At 45.0% G+C, this 22639-nt stretch overlaps 1 protein-coding gene across 2 annotated transcripts in view; it reads left to right on the plus strand.

Annotated features, from left to right (window-relative positions):
* Positions 1-22639, plus strand: part of BTBD8 (BTB domain containing 8) — a 491132-nt gene that overhangs the window by 204051 nt on the left and 264442 nt on the right. For both annotated transcript variants that reach the window (XM_069232349.1, XM_069232350.1), the window contains one exon: positions 9173-9355. In XM_069232349.1, coding sequence (XP_069088450.1) covers positions 9173-9355 — 183 coding nt within the window. The remainder of the gene's footprint in view (positions 1-9172; positions 9356-22639) is intronic.

The raw sequence follows: 22639 nt of genomic DNA on the forward strand, positions 1-22639 counted from the left end.
CCAGGCCAATAGGTTTTTATATAGAAACATATCTTTTCTTAGTTTATTTTAAGAACCACAGGTTCAAGATTTACAAACAATAATTTAAATGAAAGGTATTTCACTTAGGATCTTTAGGAACTTTGAATTAGCAAAATAGCATATACAGTTTTAACACAAATGGCAAATAGCTATTTTAAAACTGAACACAGTGCAATTTTCAACAGTTCCTGGGGGAGGTAAGTGTTTTTTAGTTTTGCAGGTAAGTAAACCACCTACAGGGTTCAACGTTGGGTCCAAGGTAGCCCACCGTTGGGGGTTCAGAGCAACCCCAAAGTTACCACACCAGCAGCTCAGGGCCGGTCAGGTGCAGAGGTCAAAGTGGTGCCCAAACGCATAGGCTTCAATGGAGAAGGGGGTGCCACGGTTCCAGTCTACCAGCAGGTAAGTACCCGCGTCTTCGGAGGGCAGACCAGGAGGGTTTTGTAGGGCACCGGGGGGGACACAAGTCAGCACAAAAAGTACACCCTCAGCGGCACGGGGGCGGCTGGGTGCACTGTGCAAACAGGCATCGGGTTTGCAATGTAGATCAATGGGAGACCCAGGGGTCTCTTCAGCGATGCAGACAAGGTGGGGGGGGGGGCTCCTCGGGGTAGCCACCACCTGGGCAAGGGAGAGGGCCACCTGGGGGTCGCTCCTGCACTGGAGGTCGGATCCTTCAGGTCCTGGGGGCTGCGGGTGCAGTGTCCTTACCAGGCTTCGGGTTCTTAGAAGCAGGCAGTCGCGGTCAGGGGGAGCCTCTGGATTCCCTCTGCAGGCGTCGCTGTGGGGGCTCAGGGGGGTCAACTCTGGCTACTCACGGGCTCGCAGTCGCCGGGGAGTCCTCCCTGTAGTGTTGGTTCTCCACAAGTCGAGCTGGGGGTGTCGGGTGCAGAGTGCAAAGTCTCACGCTTCCGGCGGGAAACGTGTGTTCTTTAAAAGTTGCTTCTTTGTTGCAAGGATGTTTCTTCTTTGGAGCAGAGACGCTGTCCTCTGGAGTTCTTGGTCCTTTTAGATGCAGAGTAGTCCTCTGAGGCTTCAGAGGTCGCTGGACCCTGTGGAACGCGTTGCTGTTGCAGTTTTCTTGAAGTGGGAGACAGGCCGGTAGAGCTGGGGCCAAAGCAGTTGGTGTCTCCGTCTTCTCTGCAGGTTTTTCAGCTCAGCAGTCCTTCTTCGTCTTAGGTTGCAGGAATCTAGTTACCTAGGTTCTGGGAGCCCCTAAATACTCGATTTAGGGGTGTGTTTAGGTCGTGGGGGTTAGTAGCCAATGGCTACTAGCCCTGAGGGTGGCTACACCCTCTTTGTGCCTCCTCCCTGAGGGGAGGGGGGCACATCCCTAATCCTATTGGGGGAATCCTCCATCTGCAAGATGGAGGATATCTAAAAGTCAGAGTCACCTCAGCTCAGGACACCTTAGGGGTTGTCCTGACTGGCCAGTGACTCCTCCTTGCTTTTCTCATTATTTCCTCCAGCCTTGCCGCCAAAAGTGGGGCCGTGGCCGGAGGGGGGGGCATCTCCCCTGGGGCGCTGTAACAACAAGCATGAGCCTTTGATGCTCACTGCCAGGTGTTACAGTTCCTGCAGGGGGAGGTGAGAAGCACCTCCACCCAGTACAGGCTTTGTTACTAGCCACAGAGTGACAAAGGCACTCTCCCCATGTGGCCAGCAACATGTCTGGTGTGTGGCAGGCTGCTAAAACTAGTCAGCCCACACTGGTAGTCTGGTATGGTTTCAGGGGGCATCTCTAAGATGCCCTCTTGGGTGTATTTCACAATAAAATGTACACTGGCATCAGTGTGCATTTATTGTGCTGAGAAGTTTGATACCAAACTTCCCAGTTTTCAGTGTAGTCATTATGGTGCTGTGGAGTTTGTGCATGACAGACTCCCAGACCATATACTCTTATGGCTACCCTGCACTTACAATGTCTAAGGTTTGGCTTAGACACTGTAGGGGCATAGTGCTCATGCACTTATGCCCTCACCTATGGTATAGTGCACCCTGCCTTAGGGCTGTAAGGCCTGCTAGAGGGGTGACTTATCTATACTTCATAGGCAGTGTGAGGTTGGCATGGCACCCTGAGGGGAGTGCCATGTCGACTTAGTCGTTTTATCCCCACTAGCACACACAAGCTGACAAGCAGTGTGTCTGTGCTGAGTGAGGGGTCCCCAAGATGGCATAAGACATGCTGCAGCCCTTAGAGACCTTCCCTGGCATCAGGGCCCTTGGTACCAGGGGTACCAGTTACAAGGGACTTACCTGGATGCCAGGGTGTGCCAATTGTGAAAACAAAGGTACAGGTTAGGGAAAGAACACCGGTGCTGGGGCCTGGTTAGCAGGCCCCAGCACACTTTCAAATCATAACTTAGCATCAGCAAAGGCAAAAAGTCAGGGGGTAACCATGCCAAGGAGGCATTTCCTTACAGTATCACTCTGTGTTATCTCCAAATTGTCTCTTTACAACCACTCAGCTTTCGAATTGGTGAATTAATTAATAATACTCCTGCTCCTGATAGCTTTCTTTAGAGCCACTAATATTAAAAGACCTCTGGTTGGCTTACCTTATCCTTCCTTTACTGCATGGTGATTATATGATAACAAATCATTCATGAACATGTCTTGCGACTCATATTTTCTGTATGACAATGTTTGTAAGATCCATACCTTTAAATTTTTCTGTTAAAGACTTCCAATTACCTTTTAAGCTGGCAATATTCCACGACATGCCATAAATATAATTCTTATCATGATCTCCAAGGCACTGGTTTCATAACCTTATTTCTTGGAATAATAGCTGTTGCTATCCAGTCAGAGGATCCTGCAGGAGATCATATTAATATTCATATGGATTAATCTCTCCTGATCAGTTTCTGTAATAACGATTCACTCCTCATCTTTGACTATCTATTTTAGCTAACTCCAGGTATAGTTGATTTACTTTGGCAGTCGACTGTCGCCTTACACACAACTGCCACCCATTCCCCCCCCCCGAAGCATTTCATGTTCCAGATGAGTGCTCAAGTGGCCTTCTCCAAAACAACACCCACTCGTTCAGAGAGCACCGCTTTGGCCTCCCGTACAGCTTAATATGTTCAAAAGTGAGAGGGGAAAAAAAACAAAATACTCACAGGCCTCTAAGGAAGACACATTCTCACAAACAGTCGTACATCTGGCTTTTAGGGGGATGTCCAGGCAAACCGTATGGACATGCCTTTTGATGGATCCCACCTTTTTGGTGAAAAGGCAGACCCGGCGCTGAAGCGTTTCGAGGATTCTTAGGCCAGGTCCTTGGGCCTCTCAGCACCCCTCGCCAACAGTCTGCTTTTCACCCCTATCAAGACTTCGGAAGGGGTGGGGTATCGCGCCACCCACAGACCAGCCTCCGTCTGCTGTCAGGTCAGCCTCCTGTGTGGGGATGAGGTTGTGGTACCTTCAGAGGGTCTGGCCAGAAGTCGTCCACCACCCACCCAGCCCCCCCTCCTACACAGTGACCAAGTCCTCCTAAACTGATTCTGCAAGGCCACATGCATCCAGTTGGAGGGAGGATGCAATTTCATCTCCCTCACTGGCGGTTCATAACATCGGACCAATTGGTCTTGCAGATCATACAGAAGGGCTATTCCCTGCACTTCCAGTCTTTCCCTCCCTTTATGCCTCCATTAAAAGAACGGCTGATGGAGGATAACTTAGTCTTAGTGGTTGTTATTCCCACTACTTTCTGATTCCCAAAAAGAACATGGTCTTTGCCCTTTTCTTGATTTGCGGGATGTCATTCTCTTCCTCAAAAGGGAGAAATTCAGGATGCTCACTCTGGCTCCAATCTTGTCTGCTCTAGACCAAGGAAACTGGATGGTAGCGTTGGACATACAGGATGCATATTTTCACATCCCCACCGTGCCTGCCCACAGGGGCTTCTTGTGGTTCAAGATAGGCCACGGACATTTTCAGTTTACTGTGCTCCCCTTCGGCCTCACCAGTGCCCCTCTGGTGTTCACCAAAGTGATGGCAATGGTAGCAGCTCATCTGCGCAGGTTAGGGGTTTGTCTTCACCTACCTCGACGACTGGCTGTTAAAGGCTCCTTCACCCCCCCAAGCTGTCGTCTCCCACCTTCAGACTACGGCGAACCTCCTGCATTCGCTGGGGTTCACTATAAACATGCCGGTCACACCAGACTCCCTCTCGGAAGCTCCCTTTCATCAGAGCTGTTCTGGATACAGTGCAGTTTGGGGCTCATCATCCGGAGCAGTGAGTACAGGATATTCAGGTTATGATACTGATGTTTCGGCCTCCAACCTGGATTTCGGTGAGACAGACACTGAGTCTGTTGGGCCTCGTGGCATCCTGCATCATGTTAGTCAAATATGCCAGATGGCATATGAGGACTCTGCATTGGGCCTAAAGTGCCCATTGGGCACAGCATCAGGGGAATCTCACCGGCAAGGTTCAGATCTCAGAAGGAACTGCAGTGGTGGTTAGTGAACTGCAATTGGGTCAGAGGCAGACTCCTCTCCCTTCCCCAACCAGATCTCACAGTAGTGACAGATGTGTCGCTTCTGGGATGGGGCGGCCATCTGGGAGAGGTGGACATCAGAGGACTCTGGTTTCCAGACTCCATATCAACTTTTTAGAGATCGGGGTGATCTGACTGGCATTGAAAGCATTTCTTCTGGTGTAAAAGAGAAGATGGTGTATGTGTTCACAGACAACACCACAGCGATGTGGTACTGCAACAAGCAGGGCGGTGTGGGGTCATGGACCCATTGTCAAGAGACCCTGCATCTCAGGACATGGCTGGAACAGCAGGGCATAACCCTGTTGGTTCAACACCTGATAGGTTCTCTGAACGCCAATACAGACAAACTCAGCTGTTGATGCCTAGCAGTTCACAAGTGGTGTCTCCATTCAGAGGTGGCACAAGGACTCTTTCAGCAGTGGAGCGGGCCTTGGTTAGATCTGTTCGCCTCCGCAGAGAACGGGCAGTCAGCAGTACTGCACGTTGGAGTTTCAAAGGATGCAATTGCTCAGCGATGCTTTTCCTCGCGAGTGGAGTCCAGGCCTCCTTTACGCCTTTCTGCCCATACCGCTTCTGCCCAAAGTTCTCAAGAAGATCAACAATGACTGGGCCCAAGTAATCCTGGTGAAAATAAGCATCAATTCTGCAGTCAGGCTGCCTCTTTGGAAAGATCTTCTGTCGCAGCAGCAGGGGAAGGTTCTCCACCCGACCCTGTCAACTCTGCGCCTTCATGCGTGGAACTTGAGCGGCGACAGTTGATGGCTTTTGACCTTCCTCCCGAAGTCTGTAAAGTTATTCTGGCAGCCTGGCGTCCCTCCACTAAGATGGTGTACGCCTGCCGTTGGAAATGCTTTGTATATTATAGTACAGAAAGATCTATTGATCCTCATTCTGCTTCGCTTTCTGAGATCCTCCTCTTTATCTTATCCCTTGCCTAACAGGGTTCTGCCTTGGGCACTCTCAAAGGCTTTTTTTCCTACCTTATCTGTGTTCCTTCAGCAGCCGATCAGCCTTCGTTATTAAAATCCCCAATTGTAAATAAGTTTCTTTAAGGACTTGTTTGTATGTATCCTCCTACGCCCTTTGTCATACCTCAGTAGGACTTGAATCTGGTCCTCACTTCTTTCATGCATGTGCTCTTTGAGCCACTGCACAACTGTCCCTTCTGGCTGCTCACCATAAACACAGCCTTTTTAGTGGCACTAACAACTGCCTAGAGGGTGAGTGAGATGCAGACACTTTCATCCAAGCCTCCGTATCTCACCATGTTTCTAGACAAGATGGTACTCAGAACTCATGTTTCTTTCCTCCCTAAGGTAGTGCCCTTATGTCAACTGGGTCAAAATGTCACCCTGCTTATCTTCTTTGCTCCACTGCATCCCTCTAAAGAAGAGGAGTGACTCCACCAACTGGACCCAAAAAAAGCGTTGTCATTCTACCATGACCGCACAAAAGCGTTCTAGGTGGATGACCAAGTCTTTGTGGGGTACATGGAAGCAAAGAAGGGTCGAGCAGTGCAGAAACAAACCACTTCGCATTGGGTTGTTCTCTGCATTAAGATCTGCTATGCACTGGCCAAGAAGTAGCCTTCTGAGGGCTCATTCTACCAGGGGCAAGGCTGCTACCACTGCGCTAGCACGGGGTGTTTCAGTCCTGAATATCTGTCAGGCAGCAACGTGGGCTTTGTTGCACACGTCTGCAAGACATTCCTGCCTGGACAATAAGGCACGTAGAGACTGACACTTTGCCTGTTCGGTCCTACAGGATTTTTTATTGTAAAGAAGATCTTGCGCAGCCCACCCCCAGGAGGTTACGGCTTGGGTATCTATTTTAAAGTAAGGAATCTGCAGCTAGATGGGTCTATCAGACGAACAAGTTACTTACCATCTGTAACGCATTATCTGATAGAGACTCTATCTAGCATCAGATTCCTTACAGTCACCCATGCCTCCCCGCTCTGAGGACAAGTCTAATAGGGTCAGTGATTGTCCCTTTCAGGGCCCTAGTTTATGCACAGTTCTATCCATTACTCTGCACTCCTGGCGTGGAAGTTAGTGGAAAAGGAACTGACGTACGCATGCCTGGGTGGTGCCTTTATAGGCGACCATGACGTCACAAACGGCTCCAAAGATGCCAACGACACCACGCGGATCCGAACGACACCACCCGAGGTCGTGTGCAGTGGTATTGCTCAGCATAAGTTCCGGATTCCAAACTGACTCCGGGAAATCCTAAAGTAAGGAATCTGCAGCTAGATAGTCTCTACAGATAATGCGATACCGAAGGTAAGTAACTTGTTCTTTAGGAAGATGCATCAAATGTACCTAAACGGAAACTGCTTGGCCAGTTGTAATAGAAAACAATTACACTCAGAGGTCAATTTTGTTTGATTCCCTTCTTAAATATGTCAATAGGAGCAATATTACACCACTCAGTGATTGGAGAATAGCACTTGTTGAAAAGCTTTGTTCCTGTAATGTCTTCATCTGCTGCAGAAAAGTGGCTGTGCTCGATGAAATCAGCCATGAGAGATACTTGATAAAGAAGTGGTCTTTACGTGCTACAGGAAAACCCACAGAGTTTGGCGCTGGCGGTCTACAAAAGACCGCCTGCGTGTTGAAGACCCCGCTGGCCACATCACTAACATTCCGCTGGGCCTGCGGGCAGCCCAGAGGAATGCAGGGACTGTACATTGATGCTGACTCCACATGGAGCCGACCGCAATGTAGCAGGGCAACGGGTGCAGCAGCACCCGTCGTGCATATCACTGCCCATAAATCGGGCAGTGACGTGCAACAGGGCTGTACGCCTGTGGCGACCCTGCCATTAACATAATATGGCGCTCTGGACCGCCACCGCTGGCATGGCGGTCCGGACCGCCATGTTCATAATGACTGCCTTAATGTTGTGCACTAGGTTTTTAAATGGTCAGTTCCAAGTGAGACCATTTTATTTAAGGCACGTCGGAGAGGCTTCCGTTACCCACAGGATGCTGCATAACACTAGGGGTGAGGCATGTGCTGCAAGAGCCCAGAGCTCCGCTCCACACTGCGCGGAATACTTTAAAAAAAAAAAAAAAACACAAGCAACACTGGGACAGAAAACAGCATCTGACATTTGATCTCGGTCCTTGAATGCACAGCAAATGTGACTAGATAACAAGACTTACAGCCTTGTTGACAGCAGAGCTCGGTATACCATGAGCACTTGTCTCAAGTGCTCCAAATGAAAGAGAAAAGAGGTTCCTGAAGAGATCTTAAAATGATGACCAGTTTATAAAGTACCTGGTCGGTGCTTTCAGGGAGGACTAAACCAAGCAAGAAGCATGACAAATGCATGCCCTGGAAAAATGAGGAGAAAGATTAGGAGAGCGATGATGGAGCCAGCAAATAGGAAGCTTATGGGTGGGCTGAAGCACACAAAGTATATACAACATGTCTCTTTGAGACAGTGCTTGCGCGCTGTCTAGCTGAGACCCAAAACAATGGTTTACATAGACGGCTCAGAGTGAGCACTCTATCTCACACAGCATAACATTGCCCCATGGGCTGTAGTACTATTCTAACTTACAACCACTTCCCACTAATGCACTATTGAACTGTGTGGAATCCTTTATCGGAACACAAAATGGCTCGACCTCTCAGATCTTGTCAGTGCTTAGAGCCTGTTTCCAAATTAAGTAGGAAAGAGTGAGGTATTTTCTGCTTCAGTATAATCCCAACACCTTGGTTTGTGGTATTTACTAGCTCCAGTAACTATCTTCTATTTTGAGCTTGCCACTGGAAAATGAGACATTGCATACAACATTGATGTTCCCCACACCAGATTCCACCTAATTTTGATTTACCACATGAAGTTCCTCCTGGTAATTATCAGCTGGTTTGATCACCTAAAATGTGATAGGGCACTGCTGCAAGGATGGGATATTTAACACCAATCATTTAACAGAATTCTTATCTCTGCACAAGCAGATTAGGGAATTTTGCCCCCTTCCCATTGTGAAATCAGGCCTTTTGTATTATGTAGTCCCCAATCATGATTGAATATGAGGTGGATTGAATATTTATGGATCCTAATAAAATCTGACTCAGCTGGTATTAGAATTCATCTAGTGTGATAAATAGCAACCATTACAGTTATTGGAGCATAACTGGCACTTTTATTTTTTCCACCAAAATATTACATGAGGTTGACCCAAAAAATTACCTTGTGAAAACTACAGGATTGTGGTTCTTACTGCACAGCTCATAATTCCAGTATGTGCCTTAGCAGGAGTTACTGTGCCTATTGGATTTAAAAAGGCAAATGTAATTTGTCCATTGTATCAGAGTTGCAAACCCTTATCACCTCCTTAAAATAAGCTTTGAGTGCTCTACCACCTTACTTTTTGGAGAGTGAAGAACTAAGAAGGAATACTTGGTATCTGATATGTAGTGTAGTTCTCTCCAACAATGTACATGTTTTATTATTCTTTCTGAAGCTGATGCTGAATATGTAATTGCCAATCATATATGATGTGGTGTTTTAATACCACACTTTGAAAACAGTGAAGCATTTCAGACAGAAGACATTTTAAGTTCTCTCCTTAAGTGGCAACACTATTTTTTATATTTGTAATTACTTTCCTTTTATACCTTCAGAACCAGAAAAATGCAGCATTTCTTTTGATGGAAAGTGACAAGTTAATCAACAGTCTTCCAGGAGTAAAATGGGCAGAAACAGCTCTAACTATGGCTTTGCAGCTACAAGAAGAATGTATCATTTTTATTGTTGCCAACTTTTCTCAAGTTCTAAAAAGTGAAAGCTTTTATAATTTGTTACAGGTAAGTTGATCATGTTGTGATTTCTTTGTAAAATGACATTCTCATTGTGCTGCAATATAAATGTCTCTTAATTCTGTAAAGTTACGGTTTCAAGTAAAGTTTGTTCTGCAAAAAACAGTTTTGGTTTAAATTATAAGCTTATGAAATGGAATTGATGAGTTGGTTAACCATTTAATGAATTTAATTCCTAGCATGGTCTAGACTTGATCACATGCATTTTTCTTGCCTGGGGTTATTTGGGTTGTGGTAAGTGTTATAACTCAAGATTGTGCAAAAAAGTTTCTAAAGAAATTGTAACTGGAAAGCAGAGAGCATCAATTCGCTCAAACCTGAGTTGAAATATTCTAAATTGTGTTTCTTTTCTCCAATTTATCTGCCCGGTTGGATCTTGAATTTGATGCATGTGACCTGGAAATAAAAACATACCATTTTGAACAAGGCCTTCATTTTTTGGATTCAAATTGTTTCATGGTTTGTTGAAAAGGGAGTTTGGCTGCGATTTGGAAGTTTAGTAGAATTTCAAGTCAATGTTGGACAATAGCTTAAAAGTTCATTTCAGGGGAGCCAAACACTACTGCCTACTAAGGTGGAAAGTTAAGAGATCCAAACCTACTCTAATGCAAATAGTTGGTCCATGGTGGCGTTAGTACCTACTAGTCACTATAAAATGTCACATGCAAATTTTCATCGCACCCCGAACACCCGATAGACCATAGGGCAAGTGCCTTTGCCCTGCAAGGAAGAGAGCCAAGCCAGGCTGGCCGCCTGCCTGATGAAGACCTGAAGTGGAGAGCACACCCTGCAGTAGTTAGTAAAAGACACACAAAGATAGAGAATTTTCAACACTACCTCATTTAGGAAACTGGAAGGTCGCCAGCAAGCAGATTATGAAAACAAGTAACATCACGATTTAAGAACAGTCTATTACTACAACTGTGATTAAGGCTTTGAAGTTTCCTTCACAACCTCAAGCACGACCCAAAGTAGGAATTTCATCCACTGTGAGTTTGAGAGTTTTTGTTAAGAGAGCCCCTCTGGATCCCTTTGGAAATGTAGGGAAGGGGTGATGTAAAATAATTTAGGTTTTGACCCAAATGCTACCACAAGGTGACCTGAATGGACTCGTACAGGGTGTGTAATTTGTTTTTCTGAAGGCTCATGTGACTAAAAGGTGCAGCGCTTGTGCAGATTTTCAGCTTAAGATACTGAAAACTATAGAAAAGCAAAAGTGTGTTCCTTAAGCGATGGTTCAGGCAAAGGAGGTTTCCCTGCAGGATTTGAGTTTGCAATCGGGGGAAGACTCAGTTTTGTAAGAGGAAACTGAAGAGGCTTGCCGAGAACAAGATGAGTCAGACTTCGAAGTATCAGTGTTGGTGGATATTCAGTACACCAGATTGGTGTAGAAAAAATACTATTTTGATCAGATTTATTGGTGAAGTAAATGCCTCCACACTAAAAGAAAAGTACTTGACAGCCAAAGAAGCCAAGGGTAAACAAATAAAGCATCTAAGTCAAAAGTCAAAGACATAAGTGCGGACAAGCCTTCAGAAAATCTTCTCATCAGGGTAAGGAGAAGGATGCAGGTCTAATACAAATAGTTTGATGACCTACTGAGTGTTTACAAAATAAGCTATGAATCAGGCAGCAGTCATAACAAGAGGTAGAGCAATATATATGCCTTGTGTCACTGGATCAACATGTAGAACAAGAAGAACATCTCCTGTTTTTGGAGAAGATACTCTGGTACATCAACCAGTAGGCACTGACCCTAAAGGTGACATTTGGCTTAAAACTGAGGCAGATTCCCTCAAAAGGAGATTGACACCTAACCTTCAAAATCAGCTCTTCTGTATTATCTTTGCATGTATCTTACACAGGTGGTGAGAGAAGCAGGACCATGTGAAATACAGTTAGAGGATTACACAGCAGGGAAGGAATACATTGAAAGCATCCTTATCCTGTAAGGCAGTGACGCCTGGAGTAGAATAGAAATATAAGCATTTTCCATGAGCTCTAAAGTATATTAACTGTAGCGTAACTGCTGTGTCCTTTATTGTCTGTACAGCCAGAAGGAGAGCATATGCACAAGCATCTACAACCCCCTACAAAAGCTAGATGGAATATTGCAAACTCAAACACACTTTCAATGGATAAGGCCACCAACATTAGTATGAGATTGAGGAGTTAATATAGCATCTTTCTAAGGATTATAAAAAAGGGTCAACACTGTAATAAAAGAGAGAAAGACATTGTCAAATACACGCTTAAAATCTTCCTTAGATGCTGCAGATTCAGCCAGCAGGCAGATGTACTCAGGCACTATGCTTGGAAGACACAGTTGGTTTAGAATCTCTGGCTTCCAATCATAGTTACCAGCTAACATCATTAATACTCTTTACAGAAGACAATCTATTTGGAAATGCAGTTCATGCAGCACTGGAGAAACTAAAGGAGAATGATGATGCCAATCATGGTATGTTTTCAAAGACACCCCTTAGAAGGGATAAAACTAAAAGCGGGAGAGGCCAAGAGATCACCTTTCCAATAGCACTTTTCAGGACCACAACTTTCAGGAACCCAGCAACTCACTAGTCAATGATAGCAACCAAGACAGGGAAAACTACCCTTCCTGGTAAAGGAGAAGGACCAACCAATAGTGGTGCAGGCCAAAATAAGTGACTTCTTTCTTCTCTGAATAAATTGTTTTAATTTTCACATTAATCAGTCTATCAATCTTCCTGCAATATTTCAGCAACTAATTGCACTATCTTAGAAAACTCTTCGCACACTAGATGTAGGGCAGTTATGTATTATGTACAATAAACTACAACAATGAGAAAGAGTCAACCATTCTTTGTATTAAATGCTATGCAAATAAATGGAACCTCTGTATCAAAAGGAACAATAGCAAGACAGATAGTTCAGACTACTCATTTATATTATTAACTAGTAGTGAGTGATTTACAATGGAAACCCAAAGTGTAATCCACAGGGGGGAAAAGCGGACAATGAAAGACTGATAATGTGGTTCTGTAGGCCATTAAACCTACTCCCAATGAGTTGAAGATGAAATGGGACATGAATGTAGGATGTGAACTGGGTGGGAGTGATTGGCAAAAAACACTTAAATCCACACAATGTCCAGAAATACTTGTTTTAAATATATCCAATTCATACATTTGTAAGTTGTATCTAACCTCTAAGAAGCTTAGTAAGATGTATATGACAACATCTTCTGCACGCCCCAGATGAGCACATGAACGTGCAGAGTTAGATCATATGGTATTGCAGGATTGCCTGGTTACTAGACCGTTTTTGAAAGGGATCACTGTCGAACCCTTCTTGCTTGTGAGCAGGACTCAATTGTGCACCCTGGAGGGTTGCTTTCTCTGCTTACCTCCACGTCCTAAGGCTAAGAAAACTAGTGCTTAAGTTTTTGATCTCGCCTTTTTGTTTGTAAATACAGTAATAAAGACTGGGTGTCTCCCACAGCACAATCACTGTGTCAATGGACTCAATAGCTCTGATACAGAAATAGTCACACTCTGACTGTAATTCACATAAAGATGATGTTTATTGTAGATCTGACTTTTCAGTGGAATGTACCTTTATAAGACTCAATGAGCTTGAGCCTGCTTCCTCCCACCAAGTGCCTGATGAACCGTGACATTAGTATTACTCATTCTACAAAGACCCAAAGGTCTAAATCTTTTATCAAAAGCCTCTGTAGTCCCACAAGGTTGCAAATTTATATTCCAAGTTTGATTTTAGTTTTCGAATTGTCTTGTGTGGATCACTACAATGCCAGTTACGTCCGATAAGTTATTACCGTGCAGATGATCATACACTAGTTTACCTGTAGAATACATAGTATCGCCCAGTGACTTGATCATCCTGCTCTCTTTTATTTCCCTTGAATAAGATAAATGGCTGACATTGGGAACTACTAGTTGATAACTGCATATGTTACATATTTCATGATATGTATTTTATAACTGATATATCAAATCTCTTTGCACTAATTCTGTAGCATGCAAAAACAAAAATGCTAATGTTTAAAAAAAAAAAAACAGAGGAAAAGGAGCTTCTGTAGCATTCATTGGTGTTTTTGCCTTAGAGGTCATTTGTAGGGTAGCCATGTGGACCTCAGTGCAACTAAACCCTACTGTATAGACATACACTTAACAAGCATTTGCAATGCAATAGGTCTCCCATTAGTGAGAATTAAAGCGTTTGGTGTTGTTAATGATAATGACAACCTCACATTTGGTACCTTATAAATATTTAGCCATGCTGCACATTAAACCTTTATTAGAAATAAACTGTGTGCATTCCTTCATATACTTGGGATTAGACTGTAATTCTCTGAATAGCCCCTACAGAGTACCACTTTAAAAATAGCATTTGGAAGAAACGTGGTCATGTAAACATATATTCAGCCCCTAGCAGGCCTTTAAATATCATTTAACTATTGAGGCATTGGCACAAGGGTGCAGTGCCGCAGTCCGTTACTAGATGTCCCTGTAGAGTCAACAGCAGAAGGTGCAGTACCACTGGCCTTGGCTAGATGTCACTGTAGAGTCAACAGCAGAAAGTGCCGTACCACTGGTTATGGCTAGATGTCCCTGTAGAGTCAACAGCAGAATGTGCAGTACCACTGGCCTTGGCTGAATGTCCCTGTAGAGTCAACAGCAGAAGGTGCAGTACCACTGGTTATGGCTAGATGTCCCTGTAGGGTCAACAGCAGAAGGTGCAATACCACTGGTCATGGCTAGATGTCCTTCTGGAGGCTACTGAGTTAGTAGTGCCTTGAGGCAATTATCATCCTTCAGCCCTTGTAGAGCATAGTGCATTACGCATTTGCAGGCTGAATAAAGGCCCTTATAACACAAAGTCCTCTCAGCTGTAAAAACAAAAAAGTTTCAGCTATGAGAGTTTAAAAATGCATTGAATGGTGGGATGAGGTTATGATTTTTGGGAGCCCTCTAACCTAGTGTGACCCACATGATGGCCTGGACAGAAAGAGTTCATCCTTCTGAATGTTTTGGTTGTGGTCCCATTGCCCTAGGGCCATCACAGGCGGAGTTATGGCCAAACATGTGTTGTAAAAGGAATGCCTGCAAAGCATTATGTGGCACGTTTTCCGTGCATACATTAAACCTTTGTCAGAAATAGACTGTGTTTGTGCATTAGCAGAAGATGCAATACTACTGGTCATGGCTAGATGTTCCTGTGGAGCCAAATGAGATAGTAGTGCCTTGGGGCAATTCTCATCCTTCAGTTCTTGGAGAGCATAGTGGATTACACATTTGCAGGCCGAGCAAGACTGTCAGAATGTTATCACAAACAAGGCTCTTATAACACACACTCCAGCTGTGAAAACAAAAGTTTCAGCAATAAGAGAAATTACATATACATTGAATGGCGGAAGAGGTTTCGATTTTTGGGCCCCCTCTCCCCTTGTGTGACCCACAAGATGGCCTGAACGGAAAGAGCACATTGTTCTGAATGTTTTGCTGGTGGTCGCATTGCCCTAGGAGTTATGGGTAAGAATGTGCTGTAAAAGGAATGCCTGCAAAGCATTATTGGGTGAGTTTCCCTGAGTGCAGTGAATATTGTAGTATGGGCTCTCCTGCTCCTGTTGTGCTGGGAGAGCCGCTGTTGAGGATTCATTCCTGGGTCAATTGAATGCTACATAAAGCAACAAAAAAAGTACAAATCACAAGCACAACGCAACTACTTGTAATTACTAGTTATGTAAAGTAAGGACCAAGTGATGGGCAAATGCGGAAATTGAACTGCACACGTAAACACAAGTACATACTGACAAACATGAGAAGCAGGAAACAGAGAAAAATAGTCCGTCCAAACAACAGCAAAACATTGTAGGCGTAATTAAACTGTACTTGGCTGAGGCTCCGCAGCCAAGTACAGCAAGTGACGTACTGGCTGCCAAGCCACCTAGGAGGCAGCAAAACAAGAGCGACTCTGCCTTTAACCTATTGTAAGCGGCAGGCGGGAGCAATCTTATAATCGATCCAACAAGTCTTGCAGCAGCGCATATGCATTGTCTAGGCTCAACCTAAAAAGAAGGATTGTAGAAAGCATACTAAAATGACTGTAGGTCTACCCACAGCCTTCCTCCACCAGAGGGTGATATTTCTTTAAAATCAGTGCACGTGTGAATCTAGAGGAGGTTCACACTGTAAAAGAACCTGGTTACTTACCTTTAACAATAGTTTGGTAGCTTGACACACCTTGATTGATATGTGACCCGCCTGCATACGTGCGGAAGGAGGGAAGTTAATACAGAAAAGAAAAAAGATTTTGAAGATGGCAGCTACAGAAATTTGCTGACAAAGCAGTTTGAGGATGAGGACCAAAGAACATCCAGGATCAGGCCCTGCTACGACGCCGAAAGCATTGAAAGCGTAACTATAGAAGAAAGAAACTGGGAGGAGTGGAATAGAGTGCTGGGAGACCCCGCCACTAATGTTAAGTCCCATCAAAGTAGGCTTCAGTTCTAATTGGGTAATTTCGGAGGTAATAACTTACCTGCGGGGAGGACCCAGATGTAAGACAATAATGTAAATTACCACAATTAAATTTGTAATTATACTATAATTTTACTTCATCATACATGTGGAGTAATCTTGCTCAGGCCCTCATCAAAGAGGTGGACAAAGAGCCCCTTTGGCGATCAACATAATATGATTTTATAGTTTTGGGGCTTTAGATTTTGAGGGTGTACTCTTCGGTTGAAGCTCGACTCCCACACTTAACCGACTGGGAAAATGCTGCTGTACAACTTTATTTAATACACATTAATATCTCTTTCTGTGGCCGCTCTGAACTTTACCAGTAAACACCACGAAGTGTGAAGTTACCTCAAAGCGAGGCTACACAGCAGACATGGGCACTGCCCACAACAATTCTGGGCCTCTAGCAAGTCTAAAGTATCAAGAATTACAATATCATGCAAGCATGACTTTCGAGCCTCTTAAGTTGAGATGAGGAGGGACCGAGGTGGGTAAGATAAATTCAAGCTTCACCAACCATCAAAAGCAAAACTGTTAACCTCTATATACCTAATTCTGTCGAGGAAGGTTTCTAAACCTAACACTCACAGGCATGCCAGGAGAGTTGGAAAAGGAGGTCATTTTAGGGGGTGGATATTAACTTGGTGTGGTACACAGGTTTTGACTGATCTAGCTCTTCAGTGCAATATTGAAAACTTGATTATGTGGAGTAACTAGGGCTACAGTTAAGGACTTAGGGCTGATTGATGGATGAAGATTCATGCACCCCATTTACAAGAGTTCCTTCTTCTCTTTACTACTACATAGGGCTTACACCCACACTAATTATCTGTTTGTTTTATTGGCTTTGTGTCGAGGAGGATACCAAAAGCTGTTCTCATCTGTTTCACAAAACCTACGTGAGGGATAACTGAATGGGGGAAATCAAGCCAGAGACGCACATAAAAACTTCACAGTGACTTGCTCTGCACAGAGGGCATTGTTATTCTGGAGAGTAAGGAATTCTTTGAAAAAATTAGCGAAGAGTTGCAGACCCACAGGAGATATGGAGTCCCTGATTATAATCTTAAATACTTCCATGATCATTATTTATAATTACACTCGTTTACTATCATATTTTCCTGAACTGGGGTAGCGATCCAATCAGTTAAGCTCTTATTTTTCCTTACCTAGAGGTTAGAATGGAGATCCAAAACCCAACCTGCTCCGTTCCTTCTCTTTTCACCTTTCTCCCCTACTTCCACCTAGCTTTTTCTCATTTGAAGCGAAAAAAATCAAGACCTTTACCATGTGTAAAGGAGTCTTCGGGACCACTGAAACAGTACTCATTGCATGCTTCCAAATCCGACCCTAGGCTGCACATCTCCGTATAAGTACCAAGCCACTCGTGTATATAAGACATCCCTTGAGGAAACTAAAAGGCCAAAGGTTTGATTTCACCAAAAACATTTCTTGATTTGAGAAGAGTAGTCTAGTAAGAATGGAAAGACTTTCACCATGGCATTTCCAATAATTGTGAGATCATATGATTAATACAGACAGAAGGTTAGTGGCGCACATGCTAGGTGCTTCAAAAATGCAAATTGTTGTGCGGGGGGAGGCAGCTACAAGTGTACTACAGTGGTTCTTGAAATCACATTATGACTCTTGAGATGTGAACACTCTATTTAACTCAGCAGGATAAACATGTTCACAGTGTGGAACCCGCTAATAACATATCTATGAAAGACTGAAAACATGATTCTGACCCCAAAACCCTGGGCTCTCCAGCTGGTCTTGTAGCTATACAATTGACTATATGTACTTACACATACGTAAGATCACTATGAAGCTGACCGATCCTTCATAATTATGTTCATGCAGACTGTTTCCAGAATGTGGAGGGGAGTGACTTGTTCAAAGTTTAACTTCAGTTTAATGAATTTTGTTATTTTTGATACAGTTCAACTTAACAGTATTGTGTTTATTTAAAGGTGCAACCGTGCCACAGTCACAATATGTCTTAGTGTTTATATGTATGCAGCACGAAAATTCAGTAAAATGCTGATTAAAATCAAAAACATAATTTTAAAAATTTGAGTAGGGGGGCAAAGTACCAAGCACTAACTAGACCTCTGTTTCAACCCACTTTTCAATTTCTCAAGATCAAAAGGAAAAACGCTTTGAAAATGACTTGCGGTTTCAGATATACTAATGATAAATGCGCTGCACTGATGAGCACATAAAAACTTGTGACCCTTTCCTTTTTTCTAATTTGATGACTCTGGAAGCCTAACCAATTGGATATTGTGTGGCTTATGAGATTCAGGACCCTCAACTGCCCAGTTTTTCCAGTCTGGTTGCGGTACCACATCCACATATGCAGCAAGGAGAGGTTGATCTATTGATTGCCCATGCTGTGGCTTTTTGGCCCAGGGAGATTGCACTGAAGCCCTTCCAGTGGACCTGCCACTTCTGCATCTTGTGCCGTGATGTGTAGGACTTGGAGCAGAGTTGCCTGGGTGTTAGCTGGGAACTTACACTATTTTTATAAATAGATGTTTAATAGTGAGGATGTGAAGGAGCCTCAACTGGTTTCCCCTTGTGCACTTGCCACTCAACAATGTAATTTTGTTATGGATTCACCTATAGCCATGTACAAACAGGTATCATTCAACAGAGGTTTACACACCATTTCAAAAGTTCTTAAACCCTTTTGCTTATAGGCTGTTCCCCACAACCCCCATCATAACCACCCCCTCCCCACCGTACTGAGCCTTTTTGGACTATTTGGGGTAGTTTGTGCTTAGGTCTCTGTAACATTTTGTCCACATAAGCTATCCACGCTAAATTTCTGTCCTTTTTTCCAACATCCTGGGGATTCGAAAGGTACCCAGGCTTTGTGGATTTTCCTGGAGGAGCCTGAGAAAATAGCCCAAGTATAGCCAAATAGTGTTTGTTTTGGGGAAAAAAGTGCTGCAGAAGAAAGTGTCAATTTTTTTTCTCCTGCAAATAGCACCAACAAAAGGTTTGCCGTGCTAAAATCACCATCTTCCTAGTTTTCAGGAACAAGCTGATTCAGAAATATACATTTTCACTCTATTTTGGCATTTTAATGGGAGATAGCCCATTTTTCCTAATTTTGTGCTTTGTGATGGAAACAGGTGTGAAACCCATAGTGAATCCCGGAATGGTATACATTTCTGAAAAATAGGCCAAATTCTAAATTCAGTCACTGTCATTTATGTAGATCCTTCAAGGTCTTACCAAAGAAACTAGGGCCCTCATTATGAGTTTGGCTGTCTTTTGGCAAGACTGCTGTGCTGGCGGGCGCCAAAAGACTGCCAGTGATGGCTGTACAGTGACCTCTGTATTACGCGTCACAAACTGAAGACTGCTCAAAGACAGCCACAAATCCTAAACCGCCGTGCTGACGAGGGCAGGAGACAGACACCGCCACGCCAACAACATCCCACCCTCCATATTAGGAGCCACAAATCATCACGGCGGCCATTGCATGGCAGAAAACCATTGGCGTTGCGAATCGCCGCAGTCTAAAAATCACCTCCACCAGAAACCAACAACACATTGGACAGTCTGAATACCCAACACCTGACACACACACACACCTTCTCACTGTACTATATAACACACCCTCACACACCCCCACAATCCTTTGCAATCACAACTACTGCAAGAGTCTTCGAGGAGCACACCAAGGGAGGACACTGCACATCAATACCATAGGCACCAACACACTTCCCACCCATCACACACCACACCAGATACCACCAGCACACAAAACCAAACACCCCCACCAAGCACTCTACGCTGCACCCTACACACACAACACACACCCGCACCCACAACACAACCACCATGTACCAGAAGCACCCCCGTTTCACTGATGATGAGTTGAGGGTCATGATAGATGAAATCATCAGGGTGGAGCCACAACTGTTTGGATCTCAGGTCGCGCAAACCTCGATAGCCAGGAAAATAGAAATATGGCGGAGTATCGTTGACAGTCAACTCCGTGAGCACGCATCCACGCACAAGGGAGGACATCAGTAAGAGGTAGAACGCCCTTAGGGGCAAGGTGGGTTCCATGGCATCGCGTCGCCAGATTCCCATCAACAAAACTGGTGGTGGGCCTCCACCTCCTCCCCTCGAACTCACATCGTGGGAGGAGAAGGTATTGCTCATCAAGCATCCTAAGGGCCTGTCTGGAATCATCAGAGGGCTCGACTCTGGTAAGTCAACAACACTCCCCAGGCACCAACCACTTCTGCTCAGAATGCGTCCCCACCACTCATCAGTCCCTAATCCACCCCATATCAGACAACTGCACTCCTGAATCACCCCATGTCCCTCTCCTGCATGCCACACCACCCCACTGCCACTATTCCCACACAGTCCTTCCCTTGTGCACAGAGAGCAATAACAATGGCAAGCAGCACAACTCCCACAATGCATCACTCCCTACACATCAAAAGATCACAGTCCCACTTCACAGTGGAACACCTCCATGGAAAACCATAGCACATGCCACACCAACTAGATTCTTCCACTGCTTTCCAACACATGACAACGACAGCAATGCTATCCACTATCCTCAACCCTCAATGGAAAATGGAAATAATGGTGCAATACGTCACCCATATGTAATGTCTGCAGTGCTGCATTTGTCATTGCCGTCATTGGGAAGAAAGTCAAGCAACTCCATGCATTAGACAATGATACGAACAAGTACATCTCCACAATGTAACTCTCTCCCTTTCCACCCACAGGTCTCGCTGCCACCCGGCAGTGGATGCCAGAGACAGACAGCCCTCCCCAGGATGAAGGCCCAGTGGATGTCTGGATATTGACTTCTTGCCTGGTCCTTCTGGGACAACCAGTGAGTCCACCAGCCGTCCCCCCTCTCCCCCCCCCCCCCGGACACATCAGAGCCCCCCCACCCATGTGGCTACTACAGCACAGCCAACCCTTCATCCCCAAACCTGTGTCCCAAGGACAGTTCAATCAGCAGTGTGCCCAACAGTACAGGGACCGGAGCCACACACCCAAGATGATGAAAGTCCTGGTGTGGGCACACTGTGCCAGGGGCACAGTGGACCAAGGGCAGTGGAAAGGCACCCATAGTCCAAGGGATGGGGCACCGACACCAAACAACTGGTCAGGAGGTCATCTCTCAAGTCGTGGGAGCATACCACCATTCACAGAACACTATGTATGGGACAGATCCTTGCAACCGTGCAGGAGAACAAGAGGCTGTAGAGGGAATGCCACCAGGAGGCCATGCAGCAGTGGCAGACCCTCAATGCCACCATGGCCTCCAGTGCAGGGGTGCTCAAGGAACTGTCCACCATCCTGCGTGCGTCCTCCACCCACCAGCAGGCCCCTTACACTAGCCACATTCCAACAGAGCCCTCCACGTCTGCGGCAGCAAGTGGAATGGAGGCCCTGCCAGAGGACCTGCAGACCACAAGCACTACTTCCCCTATAGCTGTGGAACCCCCACACATGCAAGGACATCCATTCAGACATCCTTCAGGACCTGATGCTAAGACCAAGGTCACTGCCAGGAAGTGGCCCTCTCCTGAACATTCTCCCTTACCTGCCACTGACTCACCCTGTTGACTGTCGACTGTCGACTGTCATGTCTCCATTTTCCCAGGGCCCCTTGTATACTGGACCTGGACTACCTACAGCTGGGTCAACTACTCAGATGATTTCACCCACTATGACCCCACTCTTCACCCATTGCACTTGTGAATCAAATTAAACACCTTTTGAGCAGAGCTACTGCCTACATATCTTTATTTGTAATATGTAAAATGTTCTGTTATAAAACATGTCATTACAGTCAACCCATTGTCCTGCAAAGGTCTGTGATATAGACAGAAGGGGAGCAATATGTAGCAAGGATGATAGTAGAGCATACATATTCTGGATACATGTGTCAAGGGAGCCAACAGGCAAGGCAGGAACCAGAGTTGCACCACACAGATGCCTAGCAAAATAGACCAAGACAAGGACAACTTTCACAATAGGAGTCAATGTTGTCTACTCAACACACCTGCAGTACAATGTGGAAATCCCTAGTGTCATTTGGCAGGAGGAATCTCAAACCATATCCCCATGTCATATCCACATTTCCTAGACTTCCATACCCAATGGTCCTTCCCTCAAAGCTGACAAAACTCAACTAAAGGCATGCTCCACGGTCAGTAACAGTTAGGTTATACATTCACCCATTGTGGAATGTGAGGATAAGTAGCAATACTGATGACACCACTGTTTGGCACTACAATTGCATTTGACACAGCAGTACAGGGAACATAGAACATGGACAATAAATTGCATAAGTGATACAACACAACAGCAGAGTGAAAATAGCACTGACATTTGAACAGTAACACCTCCTTTGATGGGCAAAATGTCCCCCGCGCTCAGAGGGAGAGCTGCAAGCAACACCGCCATTAATGACATAAACGAGAAGAAGCTATGTCACAAGGCAGACAGGAGTACAGGTCACATACAAAACAGTTAACATATACCTGTTTCTCATGGGCAGTATTGTTGAATTAACTGATCTAAAGTCAGCAGCATCCTCATCATCTTCCTCCTTATCACTCTCTATGTCCCCTTCATCAGCCATTGTTCCAGCTCCCACCTCCTCTACATCCAGCAATGGAATGTGACGTGTCAGTTCCAGATTGTGTAGCATGCAGCAGGCAACAATGATGTGGCAGACTTTAAG

Source organism: Pleurodeles waltl, chromosome 4_2 (genome assembly GCF_031143425.1).
Source record: "Pleurodeles waltl isolate 20211129_DDA chromosome 4_2, aPleWal1.hap1.20221129, whole genome shotgun sequence".
NCBI lineage: Eukaryota > Metazoa > Chordata > Amphibia > Caudata > Salamandridae > Pleurodeles > Pleurodeles waltl.